This window comes from Erinaceus europaeus, chromosome 11, assembly GCF_950295315.1.
Source record: "Erinaceus europaeus chromosome 11, mEriEur2.1, whole genome shotgun sequence".
NCBI classification, from domain to species: domain Eukaryota; kingdom Metazoa; phylum Chordata; class Mammalia; order Eulipotyphla; family Erinaceidae; genus Erinaceus; species Erinaceus europaeus.
In genome coordinates this window covers 481,231-504,960 of record NC_080172.1, presented here as the reverse complement: position 1 = coordinate 504,960, position 23,730 = coordinate 481,231, and the positions used below count along the sequence as shown (strand labels likewise).

At 44.6% G+C, this 23,730-nt stretch overlaps 1 protein-coding gene across 2 annotated transcripts in view; it reads right to left on the bottom strand.

Moving 5' to 3' along the window:
* FCHO2 (FCH and mu domain containing endocytic adaptor 2) overlaps positions 1-23,730 on the bottom strand; it is a 103,165-nt gene that overhangs the window by 33,977 nt on the left and 45,458 nt on the right. For both annotated transcript variants that reach the window (XM_060201034.1, XM_060201033.1), the window contains exons 7-11: positions 16,993-17,091; positions 15,816-15,912; positions 7,692-7,736; positions 4,937-5,009; positions 3,893-3,917 (exon numbers count right to left, since the gene is read on the bottom strand). In XM_060201034.1, coding sequence (XP_060057017.1) covers positions 3,893-3,917; positions 4,937-5,009; positions 7,692-7,736; positions 15,816-15,912; positions 16,993-17,091 — 339 coding nt within the window. The remainder of the gene's footprint in view (positions 1-3,892; positions 3,918-4,936; positions 5,010-7,691; positions 7,737-15,815; positions 15,913-16,992; positions 17,092-23,730) is intronic.

Here is a 23,730-nt window from a genome sequence, read left to right as displayed (position 1 = left end):
CACTAGAAGCAGTGGGTACAAAGCACAAACGATAACCCTAGTGGTTGAAAGAAAGAAAGAGAGAGAGAGAGAGAGAGAAAGAAAGAGAGAGAGAAAGAAAGAAAGAAAGGAAGAAAGAAAGAGAGAAAGACTACTCTCTTGGCATCTTTCAGGTGTGCAAGCACATTTAGCTGTTGGCTACAGGACTCATGAGCTGCGTCTGGACCAGCCTCCACTTGAGCGTTTCTGTGCTCGGGTGAGAACAGGCTTCTGCCTCAAAGTGCTACAGGCTCATCTAAGCCACCACCCACAGAGCTGTGTGACGTATGCACACAAACCTCTGCAGACAATGAAATTCTAGAATAAAACTCTAAGAAGGCTTTAGTCATCAAATAAATAGTATAAGTAGCTCAGAATAAAATAGCTAAATGAATACTTATGTAAATATCAAATATATCAGCTGTTTTTTTCATTTACTAGTAAATTAAGGGCATCAAAACAGTCAAGTGGCAAGATAAATGTTAAAAATACAAAGGCTCAGGGGTTGGGTTGTAGCACTGGCAGCGGGTTAAGCGGGTTAAGCGGGTTAAGATCCAGCCCCCCGGCTCCCCACCTGCAGGGGGTCGCTTCCCAGGCGGTGAAGCAGGTCTGCAAGTGTGTCTGTCTTTCTCTCCCCCTCTCTGTCTTCCCCTCTTCTCTCCATTTCTCCCTGTCCTATCCAACAACTATTGACATCAACAACAAGAATAATAACCACAACAAGGGGGGAAAAACAGCCTCCAGGAGCAGTGGATTCGTGGTGCAGGCACTGAGCCCCAGCAATAACCCTGGAGGCAAAAAAAAAAAAAAAAAATACAAAGGCTCTCATAATTTTAATGATAGATCTTATTAGAAGTCTATTAAATTGTAATTATTATTATTTTAATTATAATTTTAAGACTAAATTTGAAACAAAAATATCAGTTTTATTTTAGCTAAGTCATATGAGGTAAGGGAGGTGTTTCATGCTGTATCTACTGTATGTTACTGTATTTTACACTGCACTATAAAAGATAAAAAAAACATTTTAGGAAGAAAAGAAACAAGTGGAAGCAAGGACCATGAGCAAAGGAGACAGTCTGACTTAGACCTGTCAGCACGACCAGTGTCTTCTCAGTAGCTATCTGCACATTACATATGGAATGTGTAGGGTTAGGGTTAGGGTTAGGGGTTAGGGGTTAGGGGTTAGGGTTAGGGTTAGGGTTAGGGGTTAGGGGTTAGGGTTAGGGTTAGGGTTAGGGGTTAGGGGTTAGGGTTAGGGTTAGGGGTTAGGGTTAGGGTTAGGGTTAGGGTTAGGGTTAGGGGTTAGGGTTAGGGTTAGGGTTAGGGGTTAGGGGTTAGGGGTTAGGGGTTAGGGGTTAGGGGTTAGGGTTAGGGGTTAGGGTTAGGGGTTAGGGTTAGGGTTAGGGGTTAGGGGTTAGGGGTTAGGGGTTAGGGGTTAGGGTTAGGGTTAGGGGTTAGGGGTTAGGGTTAGGGGTTAGGGGTTAGGGGTTAGGGTTAGGGGTTAGGGTTAGGGTTAGGGTTAGGGGTTAGGGGTTAGGGGTTAGGGGTTAGGGTTAGGGTTAGGGTTAGGGTTAGGGTTAGGGTTAGGGTTAGGGTTTGGGGTTAGGGTTAGGGTTAGGGTTAGGGTTAGGGTTAGGGTTAGGGTTAGGGGTTAGGGTTAGGGTTAGGGGTTAGGGGTTAGGGTTAGGGTTAGGGTTAGGGTTAGGGTTAGGGTTAGGGTTAGGGTTAGGGTTAGGGTTAGGGTTAGGGGTTAGGGTTAGGGGTTAGGGTTAGGGGTTAGGGTTAGGGTTAGGGTTAGGGTTAGGGTTAGGGTTAGGGTTAGGGTTAGGGTTAGGGTTAGGGTTACATATGAGCAAAGTGCCATATTACATATGTAATGTGGCACTTAGTAGACCTGTTTTCCCCTTTAAACTACTGAAAACTCCATTCAATGCTTTCTTTAAGTATCAAGAGAAAGAAACATACTTAAATAAAAAATATATAAGCAAGCTTCCTTTAAAACACACAGAAAAATAATGACCATGATTCTTGCTACTTTTTTTTTTTTTTTTTGAAATTTCAGTACCTTAAAACTTGTGGCCCCAGGTGGTAGATAGAATATTTTATCCAGACCCCCTTCAGAGGATGAAACATTCTCTACTGTTGTTGATCCACCAGGGTTAAAGAACAGGAAGGCTGTCAGGGGAGGGGAGGGGATGGGATACAGAGATCTCGTGGTGGGAATTGTGTGGCGTTGTACCCCTCTTATCCTATGGTTTTGTCAGTGTTTTCTTTTTTAAAACAAAAATTTTAAATAAAATAAATTAAATTATATAAAAAAAAACTTGTGACCCCAACAGGAGTTTGGGACAGTTAGCATACGAACGAACAAGGTCAGCCTGAGGCGGAGCAGACTGACGAGGGGATGGCCTGAAGCATCTCCCTCTCTTGACTGGATCACCTTCACCATGGACTCTCCATTTGGTGTGGCTCCAGGACTAACCCTGGTCCCTTCACATGGAAACTTAAGTTTCGGACTTTGGACTTCTGCCTGTTTTCCTAGCTAGACGTCTCCGCTCACATTCACAGTGATTCTGTGAATAAACCTCTCTTTGGCTTGGCCTTCAAGGAAGGCACTTATTTTGCAGCACCTGGATATTTGCCCTTTACCCAGTGTATTCCCAGCACCCCACAGTCAAAGCCTCTTTTTAAGTTTTAGTTTCAAGTAAATGAACAGGTAAAATAGTATCTTTTAACACTGTGTTGAGATCACAAGTCTGACTGACTGACTGACTGACTGACTGACTGACTGACTGACTGATGAACTCTGAGACAGAGTTTTAGATAAACACAGAGAAGGCAGAGAGTCAGAATGAAAGAGGCCGCAGCACAAAGTTCCCCGCAAATGCACTGTGGGCTGGGCCTGAACCTGGGTCATGCACATCACAGAACATCACACTGACCAAGTGAGCTATTTCACTGGCCAGTAAAGTAGCATCTTAATAGATCTAAGAATAAATTAGTAAAAGCACTATATTTTAAAATAAAGTATGCAGACTTAAGATCTGTGTATTTCTCAAGGAAAAAGAAACATGCACAGTTTAAAAAGCAAAATATCGGGAGTCCGGTGGTAGCACAGCAGGTTAAACGCACGTGGCGCAAAGCGCAAGGACCAGCATAAGGATCCTGGTTCGAGCCCCCGGCTCCCCACCTACAGGGGAGTCGCTTCACAGGCAGTGAAGCAGGTCTGCAGGTATCTGTCTTTCTCTCTCCGTCACTGTCTTCCCCTCCCCTCTCCATTTCTCTCTGTCCTATCCAATAAGAACGACATCAACAACAACAATAATAGTAACTACAACAACAATTAAAAAAAATACCAAGGGCAACAAAAGGAAAAAAAAATTTTAACAAATTTAAAAAAAAAGCAAAATATCCACTTTGCAAAGGTAGTGGAGGGAACTATTATGCTGTAATAATATTATGCTAATAATATATATTATTAATATGTATTAATATTATTATAGCATAATAGTTATACAAAACAATTCTCATGCTTGAGGCACCTAGGTCCCAGGTTCAATCCCCCATACTACCATCAAGCAGAGCTAAGCAGTGCTCTGGAAGGAGGGGAAACTCACAAAAGTAGCTAGAATTACCTTCTATATACTAGGAAAGCATCTGGCAAAAAAAGCCAAAAATGCATCTGCAAAATAACTTTAACAGTAAATCTATAATTTATCTAGCAATACTGGCTAAAATGCATCTGTAAAATAATTTTAATAGTGAATTTATAATGACATGGTATTTTTTTTTAGATTTCTAAATAACACAACATAAACATGCTGCATACTTTTTAGTTTAAATTGCTTACATCAAAGTAAAATCTACTTACAAGTGAGTCTGCATCAGGGCACTCCCTATGAAAACGAGCAAAGTATTAGGAATATTTATTAGAATCATTTGATAATTATACTAAAATGAAAGTTTATATCTTGGTATTTAAGCACAGCCTTTATTTAAGCTCTGCAAAAATATTGGAGAAGTCAAATAAAAGAATTAAAATATGCCAAATGATTTTCAAATTCAAAAGAAGACATGACTATACCGATAATATAAGACAATGAAAAAAGGTTACAATTATTTATAAAACTACTTTCTAAACCAATGGAACTACATGAAACTGGAAAGTCTTTGAATATCAAAAGGAAACATCACCAAAACAGAAAAACACCCTATTGAGTGAGAGATCTCATTCACTGCACTGCAGGCACCCTACCCAGTGAACTCTTTCTCTGGCCTCTTCACAGGAGAAACTTTAAAATAGTAAAAGTCATTTAAATCAAAACCAAAGGAGCTTGCAAATATATTTAATTTCTTTTTAAAAAATTCTGATTTTCACAACACAATCACTTTAAATTTATTTTCAAAAGACATTTTTGTTTTTAAATTTGAAACAACAGACCTAAGAATGAAGAACAGAAAGAGAAGACAGAAGCCGGGGGGTGGCGCACCTGGTTAAGCACACATGTCATAGTGCGCAAGGACCTGGGTTCAAGCCTCTGGTCCCCACCTGCAGGGGGGAAGCTTTGCGAGTGGTGAAGCAGGGCTGCAGGGGTCTCTCTCCCTCTCTATCACCCCCTTCCCTCTTGATTTCTGACTGTCTCTATCCAGTACATAAATAGATAATAAAAAGAATTAAAAAAGAAAAAGAGCAAACAAAGCAGACTTGAACTGATACGGCCTATCGGACAGGACGGTGATGGCGGGGAAGGAGAAGGGACAGGCTGAAAGGACACTGGGCCTTGCAGGGCCTCCTGGACACCACTCAAGGGGAGATGATAGACTGCCGTGTGTCAGAGACACGACTGCAAGCCAGAACGCCCAGTCAAGAAAAGTAAAATGCAAAATGGATTTTAATAATATTTAAGATACTTACACAGATTCTGCATCTTTTTCTTTTTTAATTATTCCTGGTAAACCAAAAGTCTTTCTTTTCCTAGGTTTTATACCTTAAAATAAATGTACATTGTTACAGAAATATAACTTCTTTTGATAGATATTTTAAACTAGTAAATACACTTTATAATAAATACATCAAGGAAAACATCAACATTGACATATGATTTGCTCAAAACCTTTGATACTAATTTTGGATGAGTGAAATTAAAGTGTTAACTGTCAATAAGTCAAATTTAAATCAGCCTAGCATGTTTAGACTTTACATTAATATAGCTTGATTCCCCAAAAGCCACCACAAGCCAGAGCTGAGCAGTGTTCTGGTTAAAAATAAAGAAAATGGCGGGAGCACAGCAGGTTAAGTGCAAGTGGCGCAAAGTGCAAGCACAGGCATAAGTAAGGATCCCGGTTTGAGCCCCCGGCTCCCCAGCTGCAGGGGGATTCACGGGCGGTGAAGCAGGTCTGCAGGTGTCTGTCTTTCTCTCCCCCTCTCTGTCTTCCCCGCCTCTCTCCATTTCTCTCTGTCCTATCCAATGACAACTACAACAACAATAACTACAACATCAATAAAAAAATAACAAGGGCAACAAAAGGGAAAATAAAAATAAATAAATAAAATGCAGGGGGTAGATGCATCATGGTTATGCTAACAGACTCTCATACCTGAGGCTCCAAAGTCCCAGGTTCAATCCCCTGCACCGCCATAAGCCAGAGCTGAGTAGTGCTCTGGCTTAAAAAAAAAAAAAATGTTAAAAGTACAGAAAACCTAAATGATTACTGCTTAAACAGGAGCTCTAGGTGGGGGTAGATAGCAAAAAGGTTCTACAAACAGGGAGTCCAGCAGTAGCACAGCGGGTTAAGCACAGGTGGTGTAAAGCCCAAGGACCGGCTTAAGGATCCCGGTTCCCGCCCCCGGCTCCCCACCTGCAGGGGAGTCGCTTCACAGGCGGTGAAGCAGGTCTGCAGGTGTCTGTCTTTCTCTCCCCCTCTCTGTCCTCCCCTCCTCCCTCTGTTTCTCTCTGTCCTACCCAACAACGATGACAACAGTATTAACTAAAGCAATAAAACAACAAAGGCAACAAAAGATAATAAATAAGTATTAAAAAAGAAAGAAAAAAAAAGAAAAAAGAAAAAGAAAAAGAAAAAAAGGTTCTACAAACAGACTCTCCCGCCTGAGGCTCCAGAGTTCCAGGTTCAAACCCCCTCACCCCCCCGCACCACCATGACCCAGAGCTGAGCAGTGTTCTGGTAAGGAAGGAAGGAAGGAAGGGAGGGAAGGAGGGAGGGGAGCTCAGGTGCAGGAAGCCTGCCCTACTCCTCCAGTAAGAGCTTTCGTATCACAGGCAGTCATTCCCTCCCAATCCTCACACAGCTGATGGAATAAGCAGACTGATTTTAAACCATTTTTAGTATCTCACAATATGTGCTGTAAGAAACATGACTTTAAAGAAAAAGCAAGCATCTGGGAATCAGGCGGTAGCGCAGCGGATTAAACGCAGGTGGCGCAAAGCACAAGGACCAGTGTGAGGATCCCAGTGCAAGTTCCAGGCTCCCCACCTGCAGGGGAGTCACTTCACAGGCGGTGAAGCAGGTCTGCAGGTGTCTGTCTTTCTCTCCCCCCCTCTGTCTTCCCCTCCTCTCTCCATTTCTCTCTGTCCTATCCAATAACAACAACATCAATAACAACAATAAAACAAGGGCAACAAAATGGAATAAATAATAATTTTTTAAAAAACCAGCTCCTGTGTTTACTACTGCGGAACACATCACTGTAAGTAGGAGGGGTGGCAGGCCCTTTGCAAAGAGAAAGGGAACCCATGTAGAATAAGTATTAGATAGTAAGCAGTGATTGGATTTCAAACTTCTGACATTAGAAGATTTAAAGATAGATGCCAAAGGGGGAAAAAAATAACAATATATTTTTAAAGTTAAATACATACTTATTCAATCTTTCAGAATATACATTTTAACATTCATTCCTTTGGCAAGCCTACTGCATATTTGTAATGATTAATATAATCATTATATAGTAAAATATAAATAGTATAATATGCTATGACATTTTCTGTTTTGTTTTGTTTTGTTTTCCCTGCTGGGGATTGAACTCAGGACCTCAAGCTTTAGAGTCCAGTGCTTTATCCACTGCGCTATCTCCCGGACCACTTTTCTATGTTTTTCAATGCAAAAATACATCATGACGGGGGTCGGGCGGTGGCGCAGTGGGTTAAGCGCATGTGGCGCAAAGCGCAGGAACCGGCATAAGGATCCCGGTTCGAGCCCCCGGCTCCCCACCTGCAGGGGAGTCGCTTCACGGGCGGTGAAGCAGGTCTGCAGGTGTCTGTCTTTCTCTCCCCCTCTCTGTCTTCCCCTCCTCTCTCCATTTCTCTCTGTCCTATCCAACAACGAATTGCGTCAACAAGGGCAATAATAATAACCACAACAAAGCTACAACAAGGGTAACAAAAGGGGGAAAAAAATGGCCTCCAGGAGCGGTGGATTCATGGTGCAGGCACCGAGCCCAGCAATAACCCTGGAGGAGGGGGAAAAAAAAAAAAAAAAAAAAAAGCATCATGACTTGTTGACAACTGAATAGAATGATCTGAACAGGCAGTAATGCTAAGTCTCTCCAGGCCTTTGTGGCCCGTTCGCATTGTCTGTCACTATGATCATGCCGACAGGTGGGCAGCAGTCCTTGGCACCAGCTAAGTGCTATACACCACTGCTGACCAACTTACCTTCGACTGCGCCAGCAGGATCACACTCCTCAAATTCAATAAGGCCTAAAAACATACAAAGCACTGTTAGAGAGAATGCTAGTAGGGAAAATATCAAATTAGGTCCCACTGTATCTTTTTCATGTGTTTCGGTGTTATCAGATAGTGTTGATTAAAATATCATTATCAATAATCTTAAAAATCAAATAACCCTAACAGTGAAAACATCAAGATTGGATAACACTTCACTGAAAGCCTCTGGCATAACGCTATATGTAACTGGACACATCTAACCCGCAACCTCTGCTCTCAAGGGTTTGCAAAGAGGACAGAAAGAAGACGCTGACAAGAGCTACTGGTGAACCCTTGGCTGTGTCCACAGCGAGGGCAGGGAGGCAAAGGCAGTAAATATTAATAGAATGCAAGTGGGGCCTTGTCTGCCTCACTCACCACACTGAACTGACAATTAGGAAATATACTATGAATGTTTGCTCAACAAGCACATTAATGTGCACTAGATACTGGCACACTGGTTACAACTCAGAGCTATGCAGAAAATCTCAACTGGGGGCCAGGCAGTGGCGCACCTGGGTGAGCACACACGTCACAGTGTGCAAGGGACTCAGGTTCAAGCTCCCGGTCCCCAGCTGCAGGGGGAAGCTTAATAAGAGTGAAGCAGGGCGGCAGGTGTCTCTCAGCCTCTCTCCCTCTCTACCTCCCCCTTCCTCTTGATTTCTGTCTCTATCCAATAAAGATAATATAAAAAATTAAAAAGAAATCTGAACTGTGAGAGGTCAGTACACAGAGACCACTGCTGCTACGTAGCTGAGTGCTGGAAAGACGGACACACAGCAGAGGAAGAAATGCCTGCCATGCTATGACTAGCCTTACCTATTGATAAATGTGGTGCACTTCATGTTTGCTAAACATCAGATTTAGATGGGAAAGCAGCAAAAAGCAGGAAGAGCCCTCTGGGGGGAGGGTAGGTAGCACAATGCTATGCAAAGAGACTCTCATGCTCCAAAGTCCTAGGTTCAATCCCCCGCACGACCATAAGCCAGAGCTGAGCAGTGCTCTGATAAAACAAACTCTGCTGATGAGTGTTCACAAAATAAATAATGTTAAAACAATGAGCTCAATTAAATCGTGAACTCAGTCCTGCTCTACGTAATGTAAAATTATAGAGATTCAGTATTTCTGTGAATTTTCCTAATGGCCATGAGTGTGTTACTCTGATACACACAAAGTTTGAACTGTGTGTGACAGACACTGCTGCTGCTTTCCAGTTCTCCCCTGAACTAGGACTGTGAGCGGGGCTGCAGGCAGGGCTCTCCCTGAACTAGGGCTGTGTCTGGGTCTGCAGGCAGGGCTCTCCCTGAACTAGGGCTGTGAGCGGGACTGCAGGCAGGGCTCTCCCTGAACTAGGGCTGTGAGCGGGGCTGCAGGCAGGGCTCTCCCCTGAACTAGGGCTATGAGCGGGGCTGCAGGCAGAGCTCCCCCTGAACTAGGGCTGTGAGCGGGACTGCAGGCAGGGCTCTCCCTGAACTAGGGCTGTGAGCGGCGCTGCAGGCAGGGCTCTCCCTGAACTAGGGCTGTGAGCGGGGCTGCAGGCAGGGCTCTCCCTGAACTAGGGCTGTGAGCGGCGCTGCAGGCAGGGCTCTCCCTGAACTAGGGCTGTGAGCGGGGCTGCAGGCAGGGCTCTCCCTGAACTAGGGCTGTGAGCGGGTCTGCAGGCAGGGCTCTCCCTGAACTAGGGCTGTGAGCGGGGCTGCAGGCAGGGCTCTCCCTGAACTAGGGCTGTGAGCGGCGCTGCAGGCAGGGCTCTCCCTGAACTAGGGCTGTGAGCGGGGCTGCAGGCAGGGCTCTCCCTGAACTAGGGCTGTGAGCGGGGCTGCAGGCAGGGCTCTCCCTGAACTAGGGCTGTGAGCGGCGCTGCAGGCAGGGCTCTCCCTGAACTAGGGCTGTGAGCGGGGCTGCAGGCAGGGCTCTCCCTGAACTAGGGCTGTGAGCGGGGCTGCAGGCAGGGCTCTCCCTGAACTAGGGCTGTGAGCGGGGCTGCAGGCAGGGCTCTCCCTGAACTAGGGCTGTGAGCGGGACTGCAGGCAGGGCTCTCCCCTGAACTAGGGCTATGAGCGGGGCTGCAGGCAGGGCTCCCCCTGAACTAGGGCTGTGAGCGGGACTGCAGGCAGGGCTCTCCCTGAACTAGGGCTGTGAGCGGGTCTGCTGGCAGGGCTCTCCCTGAACTAGGGCTGTGAGCGGCGCTGCAGGCAGGGCTCTCCCTGAACTAGGGCTGTGTCTGGGTCTGCAGGCAGGGCTCTCCCTGAACTAGGGCTGTGAGCGGCGCTGCAGGCAGGGCTCTCCCTGAACTAGGGCTGTGAGCGGGGCTGCAGGCAGGGCTCTCCCTGAACTAGGGCTGTGAGCGGGTCTGCAGGCAGGGCTCTCCCTGAACTAGGGCTGTGAGCGGGGCTGCAGGCAGGGCTCTCCCTGAACTAGGGCTGTGAGTGGGGCTGCAGGCAGAGCTCTTCCTGAACTAGGGCTGTGACCAGGGCTGCAGGTTGGGCTCTCCCTGAACTAGGACTGTTTGCTGTGCTGCTGGCAGAGTTCTCATGGGTCTTTCCACTATGAATGGAAACCCAATTAGTAAGATTTCTCTACAAGTAGGAGCAAATACAAATACAAATAGTAGCTAAAAGTACTTCTTTCCCAAAATCTAATATTTATCTTTCAATTCCAGCATATATTCAAATAGAATAAATATTCCAGTCATAAACATTGATAAACAATTAAATGATAATTAGTTGGTTGTTAGCACTGTATGTTAAGCGCATGTGGCACAAAGAGCAAGAACCTGCCTAAGGATCCCAGTTCGAGCCCCCGACTCCCCACCTGCAGGGGAGTCGCTTCACAGGCGGTGAAGCAGGTCTGCAGGTGTCTTTCTCTCCCCCGTCTCTGTCTTCCCCTCCTCTCTCCATTTCTCTCTGTCCTATCCAACAACGACATCAATAACAGCAATAACAACTATAACAACAATAAAAGACAGTAAAGCAACAAAAGGGAAAATAAATTAATAAATAAATAAATATAAAGAAAGAAAGCAAGAAACTATCAAATACTTAGAGGAAAACACTGGTGGAGCACTTTCCCACCTAAATCTCGTGCATCTTTGATGATACAAACCCAACTGCAAGGAAGATGGAAACGAAAACAAATCAGTGGGACTCCAGCAAGTTGAAGAGCTTCTGCACAGCCAGAGAAACCATCACACAGACAAGGACGACATCAAATTGAAAACCTTCTGCACAGCCAGAGAAACTATCACACAGACAAGGACGCCATCAAATTGAAAAGCTCCTGCACAGCCAGAGAAACCATCACACAGACAAGGACAACATCAAATTGAAAAGCTTCTGCAGAGCCAGAGAAACTATCACACAGACAAGGACTCCATCAAATTGAAAAGCTTCTGCAGAGCCAGAGAAACTATCACACAGACAAGGACTCCATCAAATTGAAAAGCTTCTGCAGAGCCAGAGAAACTATCACACAGACAAGGACTCCATCAAATTGAAAAGCTTCTGCAAAGCCAGAGAAACCATCACACAGACAAGGACGACAGCAAATGGAAAAGCTTCTGCACAGCCAGAGAAACCATCACACAGACAAGGACAACAGCAAATGGAAAAGCTTCTGCACAGCCAGAGAAACTACCACACAGACAAGGACAACAGCAAATGGAAAAGCTTCTGCAAAGCCAGAGAAACCATCACACAGACAAGGACGACAGCAAATTGAAGAGCTTCTGCACAGCCAGAGAAACCATCACACAGACAAGGACGACAGCAAATTGAAAAGCTTCTGCACAGCCAGAGAAACCATCACACAGACAAGGACTCCATCAAATTGAAAAGCTTCTGCACAGCCAGAGAAACCATCACACAGACAAGGACTCCATCAAATTGAAAAGCTTCTGCACAGTCAGAGAAACCATCACACAGACAAAGATGACAGCAAATGGAAAAGCTTCTGCACAGCCAGAGAAACCATCACACAGACAAGGACGACATCAAATTGAAGAGCTTCTGCACAGCCAGAGAAATTATCACACAGACAAGGACTCCATCAAATTGAAAAGCTTCTGCACAGCCAGAGAAACCATCACACAGACAAGGAGACCCCTCACAGGATAGGAGATCTTCACATGCCATACATCAGACAAGAGACTAATCACCGAAATACACAAAGAGCTCACCAAACTTAGCAACAAAAAAGCAAATGACCCCATCCAAAAATGGGCAGAGGATATGAACAGAACATTCACTTCAGAGGAGATCCGAAAGGCCAACAAACACATGAAAAATTCCTCCAGGTCGCCGATTATCAGAGACATGCAAATAAAGACAACACTGGGGTACCACCTCAACCCATCAAAAAGGACAGCAGCAACAAATGCTGGAGAGACCATGGGCACAGAGCAGCCCTTCTGCACTGCTGCTGGGAATGTCAGTGGGTCCAGCCTCTGTGCAGAGCAGTGTGGAGACTCTCACAAGGCTAGACATGGACCTCCCATATGACCCAGTAATTCCTCTCCTAGGGATATACCCCAAGGACTCCATAATACTGAACCAAAAAGAAATGTGTACGCCTATATTCATAGCAGCACAATTCGTAGTAACTAAAACCTGGAAGCAAACCAGGTGCCCAACAACAGATGAATGGCTGAGAAAGCTGTGGTATATATATACTATGGAGTATTACACAGCTATTAAGAACAAATCTGACCCATCTTGGATGGAGCTAGAAGGAACTATGTTCAGTGAGCTAAGTCAGAAGGACACAGACGAGTATGGGATGATCCCACTCATAAACAGAAGCTGAGAAAGAAGAACAGAGGGGAAACTTAAAGCAGGATCTGACTGAGTTTGGAGTAGGGCACCAAAGTAAGAATCTCTGGGTGGAGGGTGAAGGTGGACGTTCAGCTTCACTAAGGGGTGGGGAGGGGTGGGACACAGACCTTTGGTGGTGGGGATGGTGTTAATTACTATACACTTCTATTAACTTATAGTCTCACAAATCACTTTTCAATTTATATGAGAGGGGAAAAATGGATCGAATGTCTCAAACTTTTTGATGCACAGACCCATAGCTATGAGGATATGTTCCTTCAATTTAAGCACTAAAAGACTTCAAATTGGCAATCAGATGAATTTTAACAGTGGGTTCGGATTGTTAATAAATTTCTTTTTTTTAAATATGTTTATTCCCTTTTGATGCCCTTGTTGTAGTTATTATTGTTGTTATTGATGTCATTGTTGGATAGGTCAGAGAGAAATGGAGAGAGGAGGGGAAGACAGAGAGGGGGAGAGAAAGACAGACACCTGCAGACCTGCTTTACCGCCTGTGAAGCGACTCCCCTGCAGGTGGGGAGTCTTGGGCTCGAACTGGGATCCTTCCACCGGTCCTTGCACTTTGCACCACGTGTGCTTAACCCTCCGTGCTACCGCCCTACTCCCTGTTAATACATTTCTAAAAATGACTTGTGCTTTGAAATACTGACTCTCCTAAAAGGTTAGACCAGGGAGAACAGAAGCAACTGATGGCGTTACTTTATAAGATACAGCTCTATGTCAATAGCATAAAAGGACATAAATTATGGTGAGGTCTTGTATGATACAGCAAATCCTAACAATGGAGTTTTCAAAGTTAACCCAATTGCCAAATGATTTGGTTATAGCTACAACTATCTGTTGTCTTCTTAAACCCTAAGACAGCAGGAACCTTCCCCTTTCTCTGTAAAGCCCATACATCTCCCAGTCCTCAAACCTCTACAGTGAGACTCACTTTCCTGCACGCTTCTTCCAGTTCACACCAACAGAAACTGCACCTGCTGCTCACAACCAATCAATGCAACCAGCACCACCCTGGCATGTCTCAGCTCACAACCAATCAATGCAAACAGCACCACCCTGGCATGTCTCAGCTCACAACCAATCAATGCAACCAGCACCACCCTGGCATGTCTCAGCTCACAACCAATCAATGCAACCAGCACCACCCTGGCATGTCTCACTTCAGACTGTGTCCAGCACGCGTCAGGTGTGGAATGTCAACCCACCAGCTTCCCCACTCTGGTGGGACCTTCCCTAGCTCACAGGACTCCCTAATTCCATTTAGGGTGGTCCATCTCTGAACAAACCCTAGAACCTAGATATAGACCAGGGCCATGTATCCGTCAGTTAGGGAAACACAGACCTGAAAGCAAAAGCGCACAGCAGTTTGCAGGGGCCAGTAAATGTGGCAAGTAAGCGGAAAGCCCTAAGAAGACACCATAAAGTACCTAATGAAATAGTTTCTACTTAGACCTAGAGACCCTCCTCACCTACCTCCCAATCACTCCAAAGCTGACCTTGTCAGACAAAGAAAGGAGTACAAACGCTGAATGAGGGAAGTCAGGCAGTAGCGCAGCGGGTTAAGCCCACGTGGCATGAAGCGCAAGGACCGGTTCGGGCTCCAGGCTCCCCACCTGCAGGGGAGTCCCTTCACAGGCGGTGAAGCAGGTCTGCAGGTGTCTGTCTTTCTCTCCCCATCTTCCCCTCCTCTCTCCATTTCTCTCTGTTCTATCTAAATGATGGCATCAATAACAACAACAATAACTACAGCAATAAAAAGACAATAAGGGCAACAAAAGGGAAAATAAATAATTTTTTTTTTTAAATAAGCTGGTTAAGGGCAAGAGACCAGCAGACTTTAATGATGGCTCTTTAGTCACTATCAGGCCACCCCATCACCTGGGGCCCTAGTCAGGGAGTCCTGGGATTCCCACACAGACATGATGGGCCTAGACCTCTAACAGATCCCTCTCTCCACTGTCACTGGTCGTCTCCATCAGCATAATGGACCCCTCTGTGGGCCCCTACAGGACCTGGCCCTCAGTGTGGATCCACAAGGGTGGGGAGTGTTCCATTCTCTGAAGGGAGGTTGGACAACATACTCTGCCTATCACCCGAGGATGACGGGTCCTGAAATTGGTGCGGCCTGGAATGTTCCCAGCCGTGACCACAGACTGTGAGCTCAGGTCTACAGGGACGCAGAGGTTACACAGGCTCCTGGGATGAATATGGGCCCCAGGTCAAACTGATGGGGTTTACAGTTAACAGTATTTATACACTTTTCCCAGATTCAGGAGCTACTCTCTTCCTTGATCCAGCTTTCTAGTCATTTTTCCAGCTATGACACCAACTCCCCAGACAATACCTTTGGCCCACCTGCATATTAGCTGTCAGGCTCAGGCAAAAACTAGTAAAGTCATTGGCCCCTTGGAATATACCTGAAATAGACCTACTAGCTTTTTCCAAAACGGAGACCCCCAAATCTTCATCTGCAGTATTCTTGCCTCTAGGCTGATAATTAGTCAACAATTTGTTTGGCTTTATTTGTTAACTCTTTTTCAGCCATCAGGTTCTAGATGTTACCATGACACCAACCTGACTTCCCTAGGCAGATGACCCCACCCATGTGTCCTGGAGCCTCCCCTCCCCAGAGCCCTGCCCCACTAGGGACAGACAGACACAGGCTGGGGTGGGGGTGTGGATCCACCTGACAACACCCATGTCCATCGGGGAAGCAATGACAGAAGCCAGACCTCCCATCTTCTGCATCCCACAATGACCCCTGGGTCCATGCTCCCAGAGGGATAAAGAATAGGAAAGCTGTCAGGGGAAGTGGGAGTTCTGGTGGTGGAAATTGCATGGAGTAGTGCCCCTCTTATCCTATGGTCTTGTCAGTATTTCCATTTTATAAGTAATTTTTTTTAAATTAAAGATTTCGACTCCACTGTACAAATCTGCAAGTTAAGAAATCACTGTGTGTCCTGGAGCCTCACCACCCCAGATCCCTAAGCCACTGCCTGGTCCCCAAAACAGGTATGTTTATTAAGCTCATAATAACCATTAACCACTAACATACAAACAGAAACCTTAAGTCAATATACTATCAGATATAAGATAAATAATATCTGAAAATCTACATAAAATTTTAAGTATCCCCCAAGCTCTATTTTTTAAGCTCTGCAATTTAAAGACATATTCTTAATTAGCAATAGATAAGGAATTTAATTGGATATAATTTCTCTCCAGTTTATCATCTTACCAGGTCTTTCTTTCCCAGTGCCTTTTGACTCAGCAAATTTTTGTATCAAACTTTCAACTGTAGTGTTAGCCATGTTATCTATAAACTCTTCATGAACCTATAAAAACGAAGTACATTTTTCCTTTATTTCATATTCTTGCTGTGAAATACAGCAATACAAATCTTCACAAAATATTTGCATTCTTAATAACAAAGTGCATTGCTTTTTTACTCCCGGTCTGAGAACTTTCTGCTTACTTAACAGTTAGTAGATCCATGGACAAACACTATTCACATGAGTGGCTTAAAGTGTGGTCTCAAGGACTCAGAAATCAAGAGTTTTCCATCCCTATCATTTTTTATGACAAGGTTCAAGCCCCTGGTCCCCATCTGCTGGGACAAAGCTTCACAAGTGGATAAGCAGGGCTGGGTGTGTGTGTGTGTGTGTGTGTGTGTGTGTGTGTGTGTGTGTGTGTGTGTGTGTGTGTGTGTGTGTGTCTCCCCATCACTTCTCAATTTCTCCGTCTTTATCCAATAAGCACTAAATAAAATCATATTAAGGGATTAATCTGAGAGGGCCAGGCAGCAGCACATCTGCTTAAGTATACACAGTACTAAGTGCAAGGACCTAGGTTCAAGCCCCCCCCACCACTACCTGCAGCAGACACTTCACAAGTGATGAAACAGGTCTGCAGGTGTTTGTCTTTCTCCCTCTCCTCTCAATTTTTCTTTTTCCTATCCAATAAAATGGGGAGGGCACCAGGAGTGGTGGACCCACTGTGCTGGCACTGAGCCCCAGTAATAACCCTGCAGACATCATCATCATCTGAAAGGGGGGTGGACATGATACACCCAGCAGAGTGTACTTGTTACCATGACCAAGAACCTGGATTCAAATCTGGTCAGACATGATACACCTGCAGCAGAGAAGAAGCAGAGCCACAGGTGTCTGCTTCTCTCTCCCTCTCTGCTTGCCCCTCCCCTTTCAGTTTCTGTCTCTATAAAAACTAAAGTGAGTAAATTTTTTTAAAAATCATGTAAATTCTAACTTAGGTAGCCAAACAATCAAAAATTCAGTTTATATTTAATACATGTATGTATTCTTTACTGAAATCATTCAGTATCATATATGTGAATTTTGTAAAGTTATTAAATTAATGTAAAATTTCACACAGATTTAATGAAAGTGAAAATTTACCTGGCCTATTTGCAAATGAATTTCCTTTATAGCATTTGACAAAGATCCTATAATTTCCTTTATGTGGATGAGATGAGTCTCTTCGATATCTTGAAATTTCTGGGTAGCAAATAAAAAAAGTTACAGATATACACGTGATAACAGCCACACAGACTCTGAAACCAATGGCTTTCCCATGAGAAGGCATCTGCACACAGCCAAGCCAATCCGGCAAGCTGTCACATGGCACTTCTACAAGGATGGGTGTCACAGACGTACTGAGATATGCCGAGAAGCTAGCTTTCTGTTACTCAGCTTCTCAGGCAAATAAGAACCTGTTCAAAGTCTGGAGAGCACAAATTAAAAACTACAGTCATGGTCACAAAGCTAGAGCTAGAGGTTAGTCTTACAAATGACACAGGGAATATTCTTCAGAAACTAAAAACAGTAAGTTGGCAGCACAAAACTTACAGTTTACTTCTGGAGATGTTGCAACCTAGCCCGAAGAGTCTCACAATGTATTCCTGGGCCGGGGAGACAGCACAAGGCTAAACACCAGGTCCACACCCAAATCCTAGAGGTTCCAGGCTCAACCCCAAGCACCACTGTAAACCAGTCTTTAAAAAAGTGCTTTTCTAATTCTTGGAATGTTAATACACAGTCTACAAAAGGGGTCGGGGAAAGCCTACGTATTCTGTCAACTGGAGAGAGGGAAGCCTCAGAGCACATGGGGACATTTCCAACCACAAAACTCAGATTTTTTCCACTACTTTCCAGGGAATGGAAAAGGAAAGAGGTTTATTTAGTGACGGGAGCTGGCAGCACAATGATTATGCAAAAGGACTTTCGTGGCTGAGGCATGACCCTAAATCTTGCCTGAACACACTCTATCTACCTCCCATCCACCCTTACACCCACCCGTCTATCTTTGTATCTTTCCCTCTGTATCTCTCTCGTTAACATAAAACAAACTACACACACAATATAGATATATAGATAGAGATATATAGATAGAGATATTTGGGGGGGGGGGAAATTCCAGGTTATTCTGATAGCTATTAGCAAGAAAAAAAAAATCAGTGCTAAGTTTGGCTTCATTATACACATATTACAACTCTAAGATATGGGGGTATGGATTGGCATGCCAAGAAGCAATTACAGAAGCCAGAGCTCCCACCTTCTGCACCCCATAAAGAATTTTGGTCCATACTCCCAGCAGGGGAGAAATGATGGGGGAAGATGACCAGAGGGCTCTGAACTCCAACTCCATCAGTACCGAGGGAGAGAAAAGGGAAGAAGGAAAGACATTCAGAAGTAGAAACAGGTGTAGGAAGAGAAAGCAGGACCATAGAAAAAAATGGGCAAATATACTTAGTCATAGAAATAATAGTCAACCCATCTGTGACCTTGGGAGACTAGTGCAGTTTCCAATGGAGGGACTGGGAAGACAGAACTCTGGTGGTGGGAATGGTGTGGAATTAGACCTCTGCTGTCTCACAATTTTGTAAATCAATATTAAATCACTAATAAGAGAAAGGGAGGGAGGGAGGGAGGGAGGAAGGAGAGAAGAAAAACCGATTCCCTCTGATAGCAATTAGAACATATTTAGGTTTGATAACTATGTTGGAACAATATTGTTGTACTTCATCTATTAATTTTCAGAGTACATATTCTTTTAGTACTACAAATACAAATAAAAGGTTAAAAATGAAAAAAAAGATATACTGGAATAAAATTTTTCTTAACCTAGCATCTTCTAAATTTCTTTGCCCTCACAACCCTTTGTTAGTTAATATCTCTCAGAAAAATAATACTGCTCGAAACAGGATTTGGGAAATGCTGAACTAATCATTTCAAACAAGATACAATGTCATCTCCACTGTACGAACCTAACTGCCGTTTCTTTTCTTTTTCCCAGTTTAATTCAATTCCAGGAGTAGGTCTAACTGCCTTGTTATTTTTCTCTGGTGGTTTATTAAACTAAATTTCCTTGTTCCAAATGTCTTCAGCACTGAACCACATGATTAGAAACTACTAAGCCGAATAATCATATCCACATCTACATGCATGCTATGAACTAAAATTATTTTAACAGCAACCTAGGAAGTGACAGGGTAAACACAGCCACAGTCAAAAGCATGTCAGAAAAAAATTAGATTCAATCAGATTAAATTTTTAAAAAGCATGTCAGAAAAAATTAGATTAAATCAAATCAAATTTTTAAAAAGCATGTCAGAAACATTTTACTTGTGAAAAGGTCAGAAGTTTTTTTAAAAAAAATAAAGAACGCTTGTTATTACTTAATTCTGACCAAGTCCTGAAATGGTGAGAACTGAGGGGTGTTGAGCAGTAGGAGTGTGAGCCTACGTCACATTTATCTATCTTCTGCAGAGTCAAATCCAGCCAGTGATCTCATATGTGTGACCCTGAGTGTTCTCAGTTGAATCCAGGGCACAGGTACGTGCGCTTTCTTCATTCAGACAGGAAGACAGAGAGAGAGAGAGAGAGAGAGAGAGATGGAGAGATGGAGAGAGAGAGGGAGAGAAGACAAGACACCGCAGCACTGAAGCTTCTTCCTGTTACATAGCACCTGACACACAATGTCTGAGTTCAAAGCTGGGTCACACATGGCAAGACAGGCACTCCTCCCAGTGAATGGTCTTCCAAATTCTTCTCTTTTCTGAAACAGCTACACTGAATCAATCATTCAATCACTTAGAATGGTCTTAAGACATGAAACTACACAGAAACTTAAAGCATAACTCAGGCACCCAGCCGACTGTGCAGTGGATTAGGCACTGGTTTCTCAAGCACAAAGTCACAAGTTCAATCCTTAGCATCGGGGAGGGGTGGGGGGGAGAGGGAGGGAGAGAGAGAGACGCCAGAGTAGTGTTCATTTCTTTTTTTTTAATATTTATTTATTCCCTTTTGTTGCCCTTTTTTCACTGTTGTAGTTATTATTGTTGTGGTTATTGATGTCATTGTTGTTGGATAAGACAGAGAGAAATGGAGAGAGATGGGGAAGACAGAGGGAGAGAGAAAGACACACACCTGCAGACCTGCTTCACCGCGTGTGAAGCGACTCTCCTGAAGGTGGGGATCCGGGGGCTTGAACCTGGATCCTTACGCCGGTCCTTGTGCACTGCACCACCTGCACTTAACCTGCTGCACTACCGCCCGACTCCCTAGTGTTAAGTTCTGACGTATGGTGGATTGACTTTTGAGACCTCAGAGGCTCAGGCATGACAGTCTTTTGCATAATCATTATGCTATCTCCCCGGCCTGGCGAGGCCTCTCCTCTCCCTCTCTACAATAAATAAATAAATAAACAAATCTCTGAAAAAGCGAAACCTAGATACAATTTGCTGGCTTCTGTGGTAGGAAAACCTGTTATAAAATTCCTCACCTACTGAGGCCACACCAATTCAGCAATAGGAATAGTTTCAAGTGTTTGAATATTAAGATAAGAAAAAGAACTTCCTTGACCCGGTGAGCTAGCTTTTTTTTTTTAACCTTGCAACTTCAAATTCAGTGTAAATTTGCTGTTTAAAAAAAAAGGTGGGGGCAATCTTGTAAGCCAATAGAGAAAGAGAAAAACACTCAAACCCTAAAATTCCTGAGTCTGAAGGTGCTGCTTAAGCAAATCTGTTTCCTTGTTTAAAGTGAATAAGGTCTCCGAGTATCCCGCTACAGTCAAGTGCCATGAGCGGACAGGAGTAAAGAGCTCACACAGAACATTAGTCACAGGGACAGAGCAGCACTGCGCTCAAGTCAGGCACATGACACCTACGAAGACCCAGTCAAGCCCCTAACTGCACCTGCCGGGGAAAGCGTCATGCAGGGAGCAATTCCGCAGGTGTCTCTCCTTCCCTGTCTCTCACACCCTCTCTATCTCTAGGTGTCTTACCTCTATCAGTTCTGCAGGTGTCTCTCCTTCTGTCTCTCACACCCTCTCTATCTCTAGGTGTCTAACCTCTATCAGTTCTGTAGGTGTCTCTCCTTCTGTCTCTCACACCCTCTCTATCTCTAGGTGTCTTACCTCTATCAGTTCTGCAGGTGTCTCTCCTTCTGTCTCTCACACCCTCTCTATCTCTAGGTGTCTAACCTCTATCAGTTCTGCAGGTGTCTCTCCTTCTGTCTCTCACACCCTCTCTATCTCTAGGTGTCTTACCTCTATCAGTTCTGCAGGTGTCTCTCCTTCCCTGTCTCTCACACCCTCTCTATCTCTAGGTGTCTTACCTCTATCAGTTCTGCAGGTGTCTCTCCTTCCCTGTCTCTCACACCCTCTCTATCTCTAGGTGTCTTACCTCTATCAGTTCTGCAGGTGTCTCTCCTTCCCTGTCTCTCACACCCTCTCTATCTCTAGGTGTCTAACCTCTATCAGTTCTGTAGGTGTCTCTCCTTCTGTCTCTCACACCCTCTCTCTCTCTAGGTGTCTAACCTCTATCAGTTCTGTAGGTGTCTCTCCTTCTGTCTCTCACACCCTCTCTATCTCTAGGTGTCTTACCTCTATCAGTTCTGCAGGTGTCTCTCCTTCTGTCTCTCACACCCTCTCTATCTCTAGGTGTCTAACCTCTATCAGTTCTGCAGGTGTCTCTCCTTCTGTCTCTCACACCCTCTCTATCTCTAGGTGTCTTACCTCTATCAGTTCTGCAGGTGTCTCTCCTTCCCTGTCTCTCACACCCTCTCTATCTCTAGGTGTCTTACCTCTATCAGTTCTGCAGGTGTCTCTCCTTCCCTGTCTCTCACACCCTCTCTATCTCTAGGTGTCTTACCTCTATCAGTTCTGCAGGTGTCTCTCCTTCCCTGTCTCTCACACCCTCTCTATCTCTAGGTGTCTAACCTCTATCAGTTCTGCAGGTGTCTCTCCTTCCCTGTCTCTCACACCCTCTCTATCTCTAGGTGTCTAACCTCTATCAGTTCTGCAGGTGTCTCTCCTTCTGTCTCTCACACCCTCTCTATCTCTAGGTGTCTTACCTCTATCAGTTCTGCAGGTGTCTCTCCTTCTGTCTCTCACACCCTCTCTATCTCTAGGTGTCTTACCTCTATCAGTTCTGCAGGTGTCTCTCCTTCTGTCTCTCACACCCTCTCTATCTCTAGGTGTCTTACCTCTATCAGTTCTGCAGGTGTCTCTCCTTCCCTGTCTCTCACACCCTCTCTATCTCTAGGTGTCTTACCTCTATCAAATTAAAAAAAAGGAAGAAAAGCCAACAGCAGGACCTGGCCCTCAGTGTGGATCCACAAGGGTGGGGAGTGTTCCATTCTCTGAAGGGAGGTTGGACAACATACTCTGCCTATGACGGGTCCTGAAATGAGTGCAGCCTGGAGTGTTCCCAGCCGTGACCACAGAATGTAAGCTCAGACCTACAGGGATGCAGAGGCTACACAGGCTCCTGGGCTGAATATGGGCTCCAGATCAAATTGATGGGGTTTATAGTTAACAGTATTTATACACTTTTTCTAGATTTGGGAGCTACTCTCTTCCCTGATACAGCTTTCCAAGCTTTCCCTGTCAACGCCCATGTTCAGCAGGGAAGCAATTACAGAAGCCAGACCTCCCACCTTCTGCATCCCACAATGACCCTGGGTCCATACTCCCAGAGGGATAAAGAATAGGAAAGCTATCAGGGGAGGGGATGGGATACGGAGTTCTGGTGGTGGGAATTGTGAGGAGTTGTACCCCTCTTATCCTATGGTCTTGTCAATATTTTATAAATAAAAATTTAAAAAGAACTGATAAGCAGGGTTTGGGCAGTATTGCAGCAGGTTAAGCACACATGGCACAAAGCTCAAGGACCAGCATAAGGGTCCCAGTTCAAGCCCCTGGCTCCCCACCTGCAGGTGTCTTTCTCTCCCCTTCTCTGTTCTTCCCCTCCTCTTACCATTTCTGTCCTATCCAACAGCAATGACATCAATAACAACAACAATAATAATAACCACAACAACAATAAAAAAACAAGGGCAACAAAAGGGGAAAAAAACAGCATCCAGGAGCAGTGGATTCATGGTGCAAGCACCAAGTCCCAGCAGTAACCCTGGAGGCAAAAAACAAGACAAAGCTGATAAGCGATCCTCACTCTAGCACTTCTAATTCTATTTTTTCAATTAAATAATTGAAAGGAAAATGTTTTCACTGACAATAACTACATTTTAATGAAAAAATAGATTAACAGGAGCTCTCTTATAAATGTTTCTAATGACTGAAAAAAAACAGAGCCCCATTGAAGTCCACCATGCCCTAGAACACTTATGTCCTGTGAGGGCAAGGGCTGCTAGAAAGTAGACACCCACTAGAGCTGAGTGTCACCTCACAGTGAGCCAGGACCTTCTGGAAGCATCACTCCCCAGGGCTGCGGCACTGCCCTCCCAGTTCCGCCCCTCCCTCGACAGCCATCAAGGGTGCATCTCTCAGTCTGGTCCCTTTGTCCCTAGGTGGCATGGTTATGGTTTGCATACACCAAGCCCCTATTTCACACGGGATCACAGCCATTCAAGATTTCTAGGATGAGGTGATTTGAAATTCAATTACTCTGGTGCTTTACATTAAGATAGCATGGTGTTACCATGGACTTCACAACACCAGCAGAATCTGCAGCGGCATCTGTTATCAAACATATTAATGTTTCTGAAGGAAAACATTAATTTTCTGTCTCCTTATCAGTTCAGGTTAAATTCTGCTACTCAGTAAGTCAAAGACACCTGGTTTCAGCACCTCTGAATTCGGAATTGTAGGTAACAGACAGGTACGATGAACATTAC